We start from the raw sequence: 15000 nt of genomic DNA, 5'->3' as shown, positions 1-15000 counted from the left end.
TGCGCGTGTGCGTGTGTGTGTGTGTTTGACTGTGTTCTGAAAGAGAGAGAGAGAGAGAGAGAGAGAGAGAGAGAGAGAGAGAGAGATTGTAAAGTCTGAATGGTCTGAGTAACCTACCGAGTGATGAAATATATTTTAGAACCACCACCACCCCCCCACCCACGGTTTTTGAAGAGTGGTTCAAAGTTGAAAAATGCTTGCTAGGGGCTAGTTTACCGTTGCCAATCCAGGGTGTGTCAATCACAAAGCAAAAATCAGGTGTGCATTGAAAACACAGCAGTAATCAGTTTAGCCAAAAATGCCTCTGTTGGCATAGTTCATGCAAAAAATCAGAGATGTTGAAAACAGTAGGAAATTTAGAGGAAGAATGGATGTAATTAAAACGACACTAGGGGAGTTTGTCTCTTAATGTTGCATTCACTGAACAGCCCGACTGGCTATCAGCTAGGCGAGCCTATTTTAAAAGCATATTTGCTCTTGTCAAGTGAGTACATTCTTTGGTGAATTCACCTCTGCTCTGATATGTGTTATGTGTAATTACGCGTGTGTTACAACCACGGAACATTTTGGTTTTGTGGGAGGAATTGACCTGTTGCAATGTATTGTTGTTACGGGTCGCTATCGTAATCTTTAAAGCACATATTACTTAAGGAACCAAATCCAGAGTAGATAATCCAAGATATTTAATGCTGATAGGTGTGTTAATGGTCAGGGAACAGTCTTAGACTGTTAAGCTGCCACGCACGTGCATCACGACCATTGATTTGAAAGGCTGCGACTTCTCTGTGTGCTCCCCTCCAAGTAAAAAGTAAGACTCTCTAACGCAGTTAGCAATTCCTCACTGATTCAAAAAGACAGAAGAAAAGGCTGGACCCCATAAAAGTATGATTACACTGCTGATATCCATCTTCGAATGAAAAAGTTTTGGCAGTGCTGGGAAACCACCCGCAACACACATTAAACACATACAAGTTCCCCCACACGGATGAGGGATGTTCTCGTTGCATGTCAGTGCTCTGATAATAAGTAAATGAATTTTAAGGGGGGAAAAAATGGAAATGTTTCTCTGTATCTCTGACTAATTTTAAAAATCTGAACAGATGATTTTCGAAAACTTCGATAATTTAAATCTTTCCTGGAAATAAAACACTTAAAGAATTATACTTGAAACTTATTAATTTACGTCGATGATAAGGTTTGGAGATACTTACACATGCACAACAACAACAACAACAACAACAACAACAACAAAGGCGATAATAATCATAATAATAACAATAATAATAATAATAATAATAATAATAATAATGCTAACTTTGCACCATGGTTAATATGTAAATGTAAACGATCTATTAGTCTGTATCAATATCTCTGAGACTCTCCAAACTGCAGATCATTTAAACCAGATAATGTTTATTTAAGTAGAGTCACGTCCACTTAAATTCAGGATTGGACCTTAAGGGAAGTCTAATTCACGCTATAACGTATAGTCTCACACTTTTGTCTGTTACGCATAAATCAAGCCCCTTGCAATGCACTGGCACAACACACACACACACACACACACACGCACGCACGCACGCACGCGCACGCACACACACACACACACACACACACACACACAGTGCCATGCTCTTAGGATAGGCTATAGACTGACATCGTAAAATTGTGAAACGAGGCATTAACGAGAGATACTGTAATCTAATGTGATCGTTTTGCATTTATTATTGTATGCATTAAAAGCTTCTGCAGTTTAACTTCATTAGAATAAACTGTTTTGCATTCGTATTAAATTAGTTCAGTGGCGCAGTTAAGGGCAAATTATTGATTCACATAGCACGTACCATTGTTGTGTAGGGGAATTTGCCAGCAGTCTCAAAGACCCATTTTCCTTTAAAAGACTGAGCTTCCGAAAAGTGAGAGTGAGCAGGGGTGAACGGGTGCAGTTCGGTTTCTTCGGTGATACCGGAAGCGAAAAAAGAACTCAACAAGTCGGCCTGTGGCCCAGAGTTTGTCCTTTTTTTCAGATCGCCAAGTGCTCTCCGCTGGTGAACGGGAAGATTGAAGGATTATCCCAGTTTTCTGCTTCTTGGCGTCATTCGAAGACTTTAAGTGCACTTTTACCTCCACTGACATTCATCTCCAACTGTCACCGGCTCCGTGACGTGTGGAGACCCGCTCTCACAGCCTCTTTCCTCTGGGGACTACACGAGCGACGTAGTGCAAAACCTTTTGAATTAATCCGTGCTCGACACCGTGTATTCCACAACGCTAAAAAGTGTCAAACACGGACGTGAGTAGGACGATATTTAGAAACTCGCAGTGAGTGCTCTTGGTTGTATTTTGAAACGTATCTCTCTGCTTACTGTGAGTTTGATCTGCTACTTCTCTCGCTCTTCTTCTTTCGGTCTTTCTTCTATCCTTCTCACTCCTGCTTCAACACAGCGGGGACTCCCTTTTGCCCTTCTCAACACCTCCTCCGTAGCAGACACGAGATGAAAGCGAGCCGTCCCTCGAATGATAGCATTGCAAGCCACGAGCAAGAGAATCTCACATAGCGATAGACATCGCGTGCATATAACATAATCTGTAGAGAAGCCAGAGGACCTCTCAAAGAAATAGCCCCAACGGCCGTTAAAACAGTCCTCGGTCTTTACATACGACCGTTAAAATGCCGTCTCAAGACCTGTCTGTAAATAAATATCAAGGTGGCTTTACGGCGTAGTCGCACAGGACTTTAAAGTGTTGGTAGCGGGATCCAGGGAACGCAGAGCTGGTGAATTATTGATCAACGAGAGCGATTCGCAGTCTGTCGCGTTGAGAGGGAGAGAGAGAAAGAGAGAGAGAGAGCGAGAGAGAGAGAGAGAGAGCGCGGTCGGAGTGGCAGCTGCAGCTTTAGGGCATTAGACTGGCTCTAGGCAAATCATGGGCGACGCGGATTACCGAGTACACAGCTTGCCGAGTTAGGGGAAAAGACTGACAAAATTTTGGGGGAACGAGAGCAAAATGGTGTTAAAAGATCAAGACATAAAAGTAGGCTGTGATTGTGTATATATAATCTTATTAATTTAACGTCACGATGATAAAGCAAGCCTTTAAAACAGTGTGCACATTTTGATTGATTTGTGCAGTAGGTTTTCTGGGTTTTTTTTTTTTTTGTTGTGTTTTATTTCAAAGAACCTGAAAATAACCGCTGAAAAGATAAATTAGGCAGAAATTCCGACGGTGATCAAACCCACAACCTAGCAGTGGTTCGAGTAAACTTGAAGAGGAGCTTACAAGCAGGACTACGTGAGGAGTCGTGACCCGGAGTGCGACCTTTGCTCTGACGTTTCTCTACATTAAAACCGAGAATGGATCCTTCTAGAACCAGTAGGACTGACTTAAAAAAAAAAGATCTGTGTAGGCATAACGCACAATTTATTACAACGGGCGCGTTGCCAAAAATCCCAAAATCTCAAAATCCTGCGTAACTTTAAACGTTATCCCATATTTGTACGATGCAACATAGTGCAAGTGCCGTCTGAGTGTGCAGAGCATAGCAGGCCTGTTATATTGTGTCTTGACGTTTGCACGTAGACCCAGAGTGGTTGTAAGGATTAACTGATTCTTGGGTTAATTTGGCGGATGTAATAACTCACCTGTGATGTCTCTCTCTCTCTCTCTCTCTCTCTCTCACACACACACACACACGCTCACACACACACACACACACTCACACAAATACACACAATTGCACACACTATCTGAAATAATATAAATGTCAATGTAATATATAGGCCTATGTGTAAAATGTCTGATCCGCTACCGTACCTCCCTTGGCAAATCGGTTTTATTAACCTGTTCAGACGTACTGTTAGAAAATGTCATTGACCAATATTTCATCGTTTTCTGTAAATTTCATTTCACAAATCACTCAAAATATAGGCCTGTCTTTTTTAGCCAGCCCTTCCGCTTTCAAGATTTTAATTCAGCAAGATGCGGATATACCTCTTATAATTCCACAATCTGTCGCCTTGACAGAGGTCTGCCTTCCAGCAGCCAAACGGCTGAGGAATGTGAATTAATATACTTTATTATAGTATTAACAACATACCCATGGTCATACAGTGACTAATGCTTAATGCTTTCATGGCCAAGAAAGAAAGAGTAGTAATAGAGAATTAATTTAAAAACGGACGTAGACGGCAAGAGGAATTAATTGGGTCCATTCTGTGTGAGTGTGACGTGTTGAATTTCGGCCAGAATAGCATTACTGTACATTCTACGACTCGTGTAGCACATACTAACGGCTAAATTATTAACCGTTTGCACCCCCACCCCTACAAGAGCTGCCAGCTTACATGGATCTAAAATGGATTGAGAAGCAAGTAGTCTGTTGCATGGGCCAAAGGAGATACTTTGCAGGCAAGTGGATAAAAAGCTCCTATAAAACCTGATAATGTTTTATGATTAACACCTGAACTGATCAAATTCCAGAAACAAAAATAAGCCTTCTCCGTTTATGAGACCTCATAACAATATCAGACTTAAAAATACATCAGTAATGACAGAAACACACCCTACAATGTAATAACATAGGCTACACTGGCTGAGTATTTTCGTGCCAAAAAGCTGGGTGTTTTATTATTTATGACTTGTAACTCATATATATTGTATGAGCATATTAGTAGCAGTAGTAGTAGTAGTCGTAGTAGTGGTAGTGGTAGTAGTAGTGGTAGTAGTAGTAGTAATAGTATGTGTCTTAACACATAGTTAATTTTTCATTTGAAAACTAATAAAACACTCATGCAATAACTGAACATATATACACCGTATAAACACCATATTTTCACTCAAACGAATTTAATTCTTATGTAAGTTATTTGAAAACAAAATCCTTAATAAGCAACTCAATTTATATTCCACATATAGCTTATGATAAAGCGAAATTCCACTTAATTTTCGATGATTGACGTTTTCGTGGTCTTATTTGATTGTAACCTCTTAAACTGTGTGGAATTTTAATGAGGAAAATAACAGCTACATCGACCGAACTCTCTCGAGAACGCGGTAGAACAAATTTAAAAAAAAAACAAAACAATTGTTTTCTGAACATTATTTCGTTTGGTTAATTTAGTACAAAATGGAATTTTCGTCGTCATATTTTCAATGCATTGTTTTTACTGAAATAAAACATTGTATTTTTCATTTAGAGAAATCGATTTATATTCTATCATACATTAAAATAACGGATATTTTTATCATTCTGTCACAATTACTTGTCCTTTATTTTTTGATTCTGTTGGAAAAAGTCGTGTGGAAAAAGAATAATTGAATAGGAAGTGCCATAATATTGTATATAAATGCAATCTAAATGCACATTATTGAAATATAATCTAAGTGCATATTAAATACATAAAATGTAAGCCTTTGTATCTCCAGCTAAAATAAAAACTTGATATTCAGCTATACATTTCCCATTATATGAATTTCTTACTTGGCAATATTACATACTTTGTCTAACATTTTTTGTTATATTTAGCAGCAGCGTAAAATTTGTAACTTTGATGACAGCGATCTTGTTGGTATTCTTTCTATTTATCCAGGATACAGTCAATCAGAGGCACCAGAAGAATTTTGCTATCTGGTTTCTGCTCGTTAACTCCTTTTCATTCCTGTAACAAAACAGGGAGTTGAAGAGAACCTTCTGTACTCCGTGCTATTTTAAACTTAACATACGACATGTCCTTGAGCTTGCCTGGCAACGGTATTATCCAATAAACGAAGACCAGCTGAAAAGATAAATGGCTTGTACAAACTGCACAGAGTGGATTACATTTTTTGTTGATTTTTTCCTTTTCTTTTTCTTTTTCTTTTTTTCTTTTTCTTTTTTTTTTTTTGCAAACTTTCAAATCGTGTGTACCTGACACACTGTCTCGCCACAACTATCGGACCTCTCTATAGCCTTTTTTTGTGCGATCCGTCAACCTGTTTGAAAAGGTTCTGCTACAGCGTCACTGTGTTTGTAATCGTGGTTCTCGTCTGAGGTAGGTCAAGACCTCTTGTCTGTGAGGCAGTCATTCAGACCAGAGGACGTTAGACACTGTGCCGCACGTGCATTTCACATGTAAGGCTGAACAGAGTTAAAGGTTTTAACCGCAAGACGCACATTTCTGGTGAGTTGAGTATAAGGTGGATACAGCATGAACTTATCTTCGCTGGATTAGAAAGAACACACTCATGGAGAGTATTCTCTTGTCCTACAAAAAAGAAAGAAAGAGAGAGAGAATGCATCCAAAATGAACTATCTTGTTTTATGGTTAAAAACTGAATGATTAAATTACAATAATGGAATAAACAGGGCACACTGTGACCCTGACGTGTTACGGCGTTCATGCCGTCGATTTAATGTGTTTCACTGAGACATATTAATACTTAATTAACATATTAACGCAAAAAATTTGTACATCTTTGTATCTGATGCGTCTACGTAGCCTATAGAGACTAGGCGAAATAATAAGATTATTAAGGGACTATCACATGGTATAGAGTAACAGTCACGAAGCAGAGCATAAAAAATAAATATATGGAGAATAGGAATAAATAAATAAATACATCAATGAATAAATAAATAAATAAACCCTTTAGCTGTAATTACGGGGCCCAAGCATATTGGATAGTAACAGACACTGGTCGTTGTGTGACCAACTACTGAATGGCTAACACAAACGCTTTAAAAGATACAGGACAGGCCTGTCTGTAAGAGCAAGGCTCCAGAGTATTAAACTGATAAGTTAAACAGCCTAGCAGACATCTGCACTGTTTCTCAACTGACCTAATAACAGACCTAGGCCACATTTTCCAGACTGCTCTAAAATAATAACACACACATATATAACACACACACACACACACACACACATATGTATTTCAGAAATTACATTCCATGACATAGAAATAACTGTGCCCACAAAAACCATGTAGATGCTGTGTTGTTTTGGAAAGCTTTTTTTTTTGGTGTGTGTGTGTGTGTGTGTGAGAGAGAGAGAGAGAGAGAAAGAGAGAGAGAAAGAGAGAGAGAGAGAGAGAGAGAGAGAGAGAGAGAGAAAGATCATTTTTGCATCTTGAGAAGCCAGAGATTATGTCAACCCTTACTTTTTAACTATTGTTTGAAAAACACAAGATTAATTTGCAATGGTAGCCTTTGTAAGGATAAAAAAATAATAATCATCATAAAAACAGAAATGACAGAAAATTAAAATGGCAGGCAATGTGGGCATGCTAAAATAAACAGAAATAATTTTTGCTGAAAAACTGGAATAATGTTATAGCACCCCTAATGGCCAGCTGATCCAATTTTTTTCCTTTTTTTTCTTTTTTGCGGCAGAGCTAAGTTCAGAGGTCAACTTCATCATCGAGACACAGGGTGACTGGACATTTCTAAGCATGTTAAATGGTTGTTGCTAGGTGATTGGCTCACCCTGTCATTATGGTTCTTATTAGAACTTTGCACAGAAAGAGAGGAATTTTTTTTTTTTTGAGCTGACAAGTCAAGGAGTTGAAATGTTGGAAATATTTTTAAGCGTTATCAGTTGTTAGATTACTTGCACTACCTGTGATAGAGAGAGGGAGTTCAAGGGGTCAGCCCACCCCAACTAGCTGTGCTGTTTGCTCTAAAAACCATTTGACTGAGGAGAAACAGTCAGTGTTTATAGGAAATACCAGTATGTCTTGGAAATGATACTTTGAAGGGAACTTTGGACCGGTGTAGAAAAAGGAAAGGATTAATCAACTCTAACAGAACTCCAAACGCGGACAGGAGGTGTGAACGCTCCTAGAAATCGCTGCTCACTCCTGCCGAGGACGGCAAGCGATAATGGAGGGCTTAGGGTCAGGTCGAACACAGAACAAACTCCTAGAAAAGTCTAGAAAAGACATGCAACTTATGGCTGTGGAAAAAGAGGAAACCAAAGACAGCAAAAGAGAGAGAGAGAGAGAGAGAGAGAGAGAAGGAAAGCAGGATAGTGCTGTCTTAGATGTAGAACAACGCCCACAGACAATGAAGCAGCTAAGGTTTTTGGCAGTGGTCTCTTACTCGGGCAGTCCAGAATAGCTGGACCTCAGTCATCCCTTTCTGTGTTTCTCGGTACCCTGTAAACCAATACATATGTGGTGTTGGTGGATCAAAGCGAGCGTAACAAGCAAAGCAGCGGATTTACCCGAATCGGAGCTATTTCTAGACTCGCCATTCGCATCGCTGTACGAATGCACACAGAGGAGTGTGTAATTGATTTCATGAAAATACAGGCCAGTGAAACTGGAAGAGTCATTTGTCAGTTTATGTCATACATTGTTAATCACACAGGGGAATCCCGCGTCTCAGGAAGTAGGAGGTGTGGCTTAATCTATGACTGCACTCTTACTACATCTGTCAGACTGGAGATTATCATAATATCCAGCATTATGGTAAAGTGGAGAGACAGTCATACCCAACAATGTAAGACAGACTGAAAACTCACAACTCACGAGAGCCCAAAAGCTGATTATTTATGTAATTACTTACTTTCTTGCTTACTTATTTATTATCAAAAACTCAGTCAAACCTGTGTTGAAAGCTACTGTGAGTGTCCAGCTGAGCTTTATAGAGTACATTCTTTGGTCAGAGACTTAATTTTTCCAGAGTACTTACCACGATGTCTCATGTGATGCTATGCGTTCACTAAACCCTGTTTCTGTTACAAATATATTGCAATTATTTGTGAAGATATGATTATGGTGAGGAGGAAGTGTTGACAGCTGAAACAGCTATTTACAAATCTTTATTATGACATGAGAACAGCTATATAATCAAGTTTACATAAACATAAAACAGTCTGGTTTTCCTACATGATGATGAGAATGATGATGATGATGATGATGATGATGAGGATGATGATTATTACTATTATTATCATTATTGTTATTATTATTATTACTTCCAGGCCTGATGGCCTTAGTCAAGAATTCTTCCTCCACAGGACAAGTGCAATAAAGGTGCACGTGCGTTTACTGACGTCTGGTGACGATATCCATTTCCCTTTCCCTGTGGAGAAATCACGTCCCTTTTGGTAGCACATAATGTTGTTTAGCAATGGTTTTACATTTACATTTATTCATTTAGTTGACTTCTTCTTTTTTTTAATCAAGAGTGGCTTAACGTCTGTGCACCGTATGTCAGAGGTCAAACGTTTCTAAGGGCAAGCTGGAATTAAGCGCCTCAATCAGGACTGCATCGGCGTAAAACGCTTGGGCTACGAACCCACAACCTTTCCGTACTCAGCGCGCTTCCATTACTGTCACAGCAGAGCGGCCGCCTGCCGCCACTGCTTTGTATTACACGTTTTGTTAAATTCGGGCAGTGACATGGACGTTTTATTACATGCTTTAGATTTCTTTGCCCAGAGTTCTGGGAGTCTGAGGCAAGACAGGAATTCTAGTTTCAGCTCGTTAACCCCGTTTCGCTGCCATCAAGCCTTTATTTTGTTACTTGGTCCTACATTTGAACTTATTGTATGTCCCCGCGTTGGCTTAGCAACGGTTTTTGTCCAACAAACAAAGACCAGCTGAGGAAATAAATCCTTGCTATGAATAATACTGTGTCAAATTTTTTGTTGAGTTGCCTTGTGACTCCGCGAGCACCGGATAAACTTGGTCATTACAACCCAACAGTCTTCCAGTTTTTATGTGCTATTCTTCAGCATTCACAGAGTTTCGAGAATAAATTGATATAAAACGATCCTTCAATATATTTTTAACTGTTGTCATCAGACCTATCGATGACGTCTTCCATGTCAGCTCGTAGATTAAAATTATTCACTGTTAACCATTAATATTAACCGTTAAAAGAATGTAGGACAAGGGACCGCTGATTTTAAGGTGCATATATGAAAATAAACCAAACCTAAGTGAAAGCAGTGTCTATCAGTAAAATATGTTTTATAGTAATTATGTACTATATGATATAAATGATCACGTTGTGATGTGTAGGATGCTGTGGAGTGCTACCACTTTAATCGATTTAAGATTTTTTGGCGCGTTGCCAATTCAAGTAATAACCCGCCGAATAATACAGAGGTCAATGACATAGCTGCAGAATACGTTGGCCACCATAATCCGTAATAAACAGTTAAATAATTCCACTAAATTTACACTTAATAATGTAATAACATACTATTATACTAAATGTAATAATAACAGACGATATTTCCACTCAATAAAATGTCCAAGTAACGACTTTAATTTGTGTGAGGCCAGGAAAAAGTAACCTCTCAATAATTCTTTTAAAATAATTATTTTTTTTCTTATAATAGTTCATGTAAAGTCCTATTTCCTATTTAAGGTTCACTGGGCAAAAAATATTTGAAATCGAGGGTTCTCTATGTAGAGATTACCATTTTATTTCTTCCAATGAAAATCACCTATTTGCCTCAATAGAGGACACATGTCACAATTATGTATTTGAGTAAGTCCAATTAAATGTTTAATTTAATTTTTTTTAAATCGTGCGAAAACCCTTAAAACATGTCAAGACATTTTTAAATAATTTTAAATCAAACGACTGGAATACTATGCCTGTGGTACCCCGCGCCCCCCCCCCCCCCCCCGCCTCTCTCTCACACACACACACACATATACACACACATACTTAACAACAACAATAACAACAACAACAACAACAACAACAACAATAATAATAATAATAATAATAATAGTAATAATAATAATAATAACAGTATGCACTCAGGAAATGAATAACCCCGTCTCCAATACAATCCATTCAAACCTATAGTGCGAGATGCCAAGATGCCTGTGAATAATGCATAACATTACAGCTTTACTTTTTTTGCTGCTTGCTTAATACCTGACAAGTAACAATTTATTGAGTGAACAGCCTTGACTTAATGTATTACCACCAAAGCCTCATAGACTTGTTTATATTTTATTTATAATAAGTAATACATGCACTACAAACATCTATGTCACTGGTTCCTATGAGGTTTGCCAAGTCCTTTGGAAAAAGAATATCAGCTCATTCAGTACACAAGGAGAGATGCTATATTACTTTTTCACTAACCGCCTACTTTTCCACCTTTAACATGTGGATTACTGACCAAAAACTCGTGGGCCATTCATTTACAAACGAAAACGGGATTAGATTTAAAACTCTCACTTGAATGACTTATTTTCTAGTCGGTTAAATGTATCACAGTTGGTTGCATTAACCGTCCCGTTTTGAGTTTTTTGTTATCTATTCGGTGTTAACGGAAATGTCAATTAGTGTTCAGTGGTTTAGTGTTGATTAACACGATGTTATGACTAACGTTTGTATCTCACCACGTCATAGTGTTCACCTAAATAAAATGTCGAGTTTGTTTGATTTCATCAAGGTTTAGCTGCTCAAAAAATGTCTGTTGAGAAAAAAAAACAAAAACAGTCTGCCGAGACAAAGAAAACTGTACAACTCTCTCTGGGAAAATTCTGACGCTTGCTTTTCATTTGCCTCAGTAAACCGTTTTCCTGACGATCGCATAATGTGTTCCAGAAAGTTAAAAAAAAAAAAACAGTCAAACTTCTGTTGGCGCGCGTCTAATGCGCTTTAATTGCACTCACACTGTGAAATTGCAAGAGAAGCCTGTACGCATCAGTTAATGCAGAGTTGCGCTTAATGAACGTCTATGGCGCAGCTCCCTACACCACAAAAACCTCTTAATGCAACCGCAGCTCACCAGACACCACGCTGTTTTAAAGCCCGATCACTACGTGTGCACTGCATCCTTAAAACTCCTCAGCGAAAATGGAAGAATTGGAACGGGCATCTTAGCTACAACCCACAGAGAAAAGTTTGTTTAGTTTGCTGCTTTTGTCAAAACTGACCTTCGTAACTATGCTCTGTAAACCTCCCTTATGAAGTAATGGGATCCAGCTTCAGCATTAAAACATGAAGAAATTACGATGTATCGTACAGGGAAATTCTATTTTTTTTTGAAGTGAGATTTGTGATATGAGGAAAAGATATGTCAGAAAAAGAAACAAAGAAGTGACATCATCAAATCAACAAATTATATCCGTTAAATAGTCCCGAGTGAGCAATAAGGGAAGAATGTTTGATAGTAGCCCAAGCAAAGGATGAAATAACCTATTGGCTTGGCGTCGTGTAAAAAAAACGAGTTTATATATATACACGGTCTGTGAGAAGAATCCAAAAATTTAGTTTGATGAGTAAATTACCCAAAGAAATGCAATTTTCATTTTGGGTTCATCTAGCATTCTTTCATAAGAGGTCAAATTCAAACAAATCACGTTCAATGAACATTTAAAAAAATTGCTCTGTGCCTGTAATTCTGATAGAAATGAGGAGTGTGACACTGTCTCTGATATAAATGACATTAAGACAACTCAGACCTTGAAGTGAACATGACTGCTTGGCTTCAACCTAAACACGCTTCATTCTACACACACAATTACGATAAATTCTGCAATGGGCTTTTGGGGGGGGGCGTTTTTTTGGCCTAGATTTCACCAAGATCATGCATGATTTGCTCTCTTCAAATCATGCAACATTCAAATAACAACACGATAAATAAACTTTGAGAAAAAGAACAAAGGAGCCCGGGGTTTGTAAAAAAAAAAGAAAAAAAGAAAGGGAAACGTCAACAACAGGTGACCTCCCATCCACACCAAGGCTGTTACCCAAGTTTTCATACAACCCTTAAAGTACCAAAACGTGTCTAGTACACTACTGAGAAGCACACTATTTAAACTACATTTTAAAAACAGCTTTCATTCAAACAGTAGTTTATTAGAGAGATGGTATCATGCAGACAAAGAAAGATTGAAACACCTCAATGCCAGGGGGCCTTCTGGGTTTTTTTTTTCTTTTTTTAATCTTTGCTTTACAAGTGTGGTTTCCAATAACAAATTGAACTCTGTCTCTCCCGTTTTTCTGTATCCTTTTATGGTCTACTGTTCATTCAGTGAAGAAAAAAGAGTAGGAGAGAGAGAGAGAGAGAGAAGTAAAGGGGGAAAAAGGAGGCAAAAACAGAGTAACCACCAAGCAACATAGTGGAGTGGAATGTAGATCTTGGTATTCTGGTCCAGGACACAGAGGAGTGGAGTAGTGAGTCTGTGGGTACAGTCACCACTCTCTCCATGTCTCTCGCGCGGAAACACAGCACTTTTCAGCCGAGGAGCCTGATCCTCTTGGCTAGCTGACCACTCTGCATCGCTAACTACCCAAACAATACAGAGACTCTCGTTGGTACTGGGGTGTAAATCCTAACTGAGAGGAATGTCATCTGAAAAAAAAACAAAAACAAAAAAACAAACAAAAAAAAAAAAACAGTTGCCTTCATCAAGTGAAAAGTGAGAAATGCATAGTCCTAAAATGACGGTAGAAAGATTTACAGCTGAGTAATTTTTCGTCCCAAACTGGTCTCATTTTTTTTTTTGTCGACCTTGTCAGTTTAGTGTCAGAGTGTCAGTTTGCTTTGCCCTTTTGTTTTTTTTTTTCTGCTGTGGAGGTTTTAGCTCTGAGGTCGCTGGCTTGTTCTCAAAGTTGTTTTTTTTTTGTTTGTTTGTTTTTTGTTGGTTGGACTGCAGACCTGAAGCATGAGAAATGTCCACATCCAAAGAAAAAAAGAAATTAAAAAAAAAAAAAAACTGACAGAGGAGAGTTATTTAAAGCAGGTTCTGAAAATTCCAGAAAATTCTGCACGAAGCGCCGAACGCGGCCCGCCTTCTCTCTGTCATCGTTAAGTTAAACCTTCCAACTCCTCAACATCTCATAGTTTTCATTCAAAAGAAGACCACGCACTCTCTCTCTCTCTCTCTCTCTCTCTCTCTCTCTCTTTCTTTTTCTTTCTTTTTCTTTTTCTGTCCAAAATCAGCTTAAACTATCTTAATAGTAACAAGGCTTCACTCGGGCCTTTTGGGTTGGCCACCCTCCACCCTTTGGCCCAAAAACTCCCTCCTCTCTGGTTGGTAATCAGTCCCCCAGTGTGGGGGTGGCATTTTGGGAGAGGGCGTGTGGCAGGCACCCTGCTTATCTTCCCCTGGCAATGCCAGCCGCTGGGCTCTGATAGAGGAACAGGACACCTGGCAAGACTCGGGCAACGCGCTTCGTCGTCCAAACCGTGGACCGTGGCAAGGGTGTTTTTTATACAAGCCTGTAATTGGCTATAAAAAATCGTGTGGGGTGTTAATGAAGTTCCTCTTTTTGGGTTTTTTTTTTTCATGGTTCTCTCTCTCTCTGCGTCTTCTCTCTATGATGTTTGGTGTTTTTTCATGGGTCATCCAAAAAAACTCCCAAAGTCCATCCAGCTAAGGTTACAAGGTTCACTTTGGCCCTCAGTATAGCTCTAAAAATGAAAGATTACAACAGTGAATGGACTGCACTGAATTGGCACTTTCTATAGCTGTTAGTAAGGTCTGTGTGGCACTGTTATATGGGACAGTATGATAAAGGAGATCTGTATCATATGTGTAAATACATATATGTGTGTGTGTGCATGTGTGCACGTGTGCTTGTGCGTGTGTGTATGTGTGTGCGTGTGCTTGTGTGTGTGTGTGTGTGCTTGTGTGTGTGTGTGTGTGTGGGGTGGGCAGTGGGGGTGTTGTTGTGCATGTCCTCCCCCAGGAGAGATGAATCCTCCTAATCTGTTTTTCTGGCTCTTCTTTAAAGACAAACACAGATACACTGGAGGTTTTTTCTCTGATCTAACCACCCCTCCATCACACACACACCCACACACACACACACACACACACACACACACATACACACACACACACACACACACACACACACACACGCACACACACACACACACACACACTCTTTCGTTGCTTTATCTCTCCGTCCTCTGCTTTCCCATCATCTGTCTCTCCCTCTCTCCCTCCCTCCCTTTTTTTTTTCGCTCCTTTTTCTTATACCCCCCCAAACCCACTCCCGCCCCCCCCCCCCCCCCCCCCCCCCCCACC

General features: G+C 39.3%; 1 protein-coding gene across 9 annotated transcripts in view; it reads right to left on the bottom strand.

The window, feature by feature from the left end:
- Window positions 1–2496, bottom strand: part of nfixa (nuclear factor I/Xa) — a 110722-nt gene extending 108226 nt beyond the window's left edge. For all 9 annotated transcript variants that reach the window (XM_030779664.1, XM_030779662.1, XM_030779669.1 and 6 more), the window contains exon 1: window positions 1845–2496. In XM_030779664.1, the coding sequence (XP_030635524.1) occupies window positions 1845–1847 (3 nt within the window). In that variant the 5' untranslated portion in view covers window positions 1848–2496. The remainder of the gene's footprint in view (window positions 1–1844) is intronic.
- Window positions 2497–15000: the final 12504 nt, after the last annotated feature.

The sequence above is a fragment of the Chanos chanos genome, chromosome 7 (assembly GCF_902362185.1).
Source record: "Chanos chanos chromosome 7, fChaCha1.1, whole genome shotgun sequence".
Lineage (NCBI taxonomy): Eukaryota > Metazoa > Chordata > Actinopteri > Gonorynchiformes > Chanidae > Chanos > Chanos chanos.
This window is presented reverse-complemented; position numbering and strand designations above follow the sequence as displayed.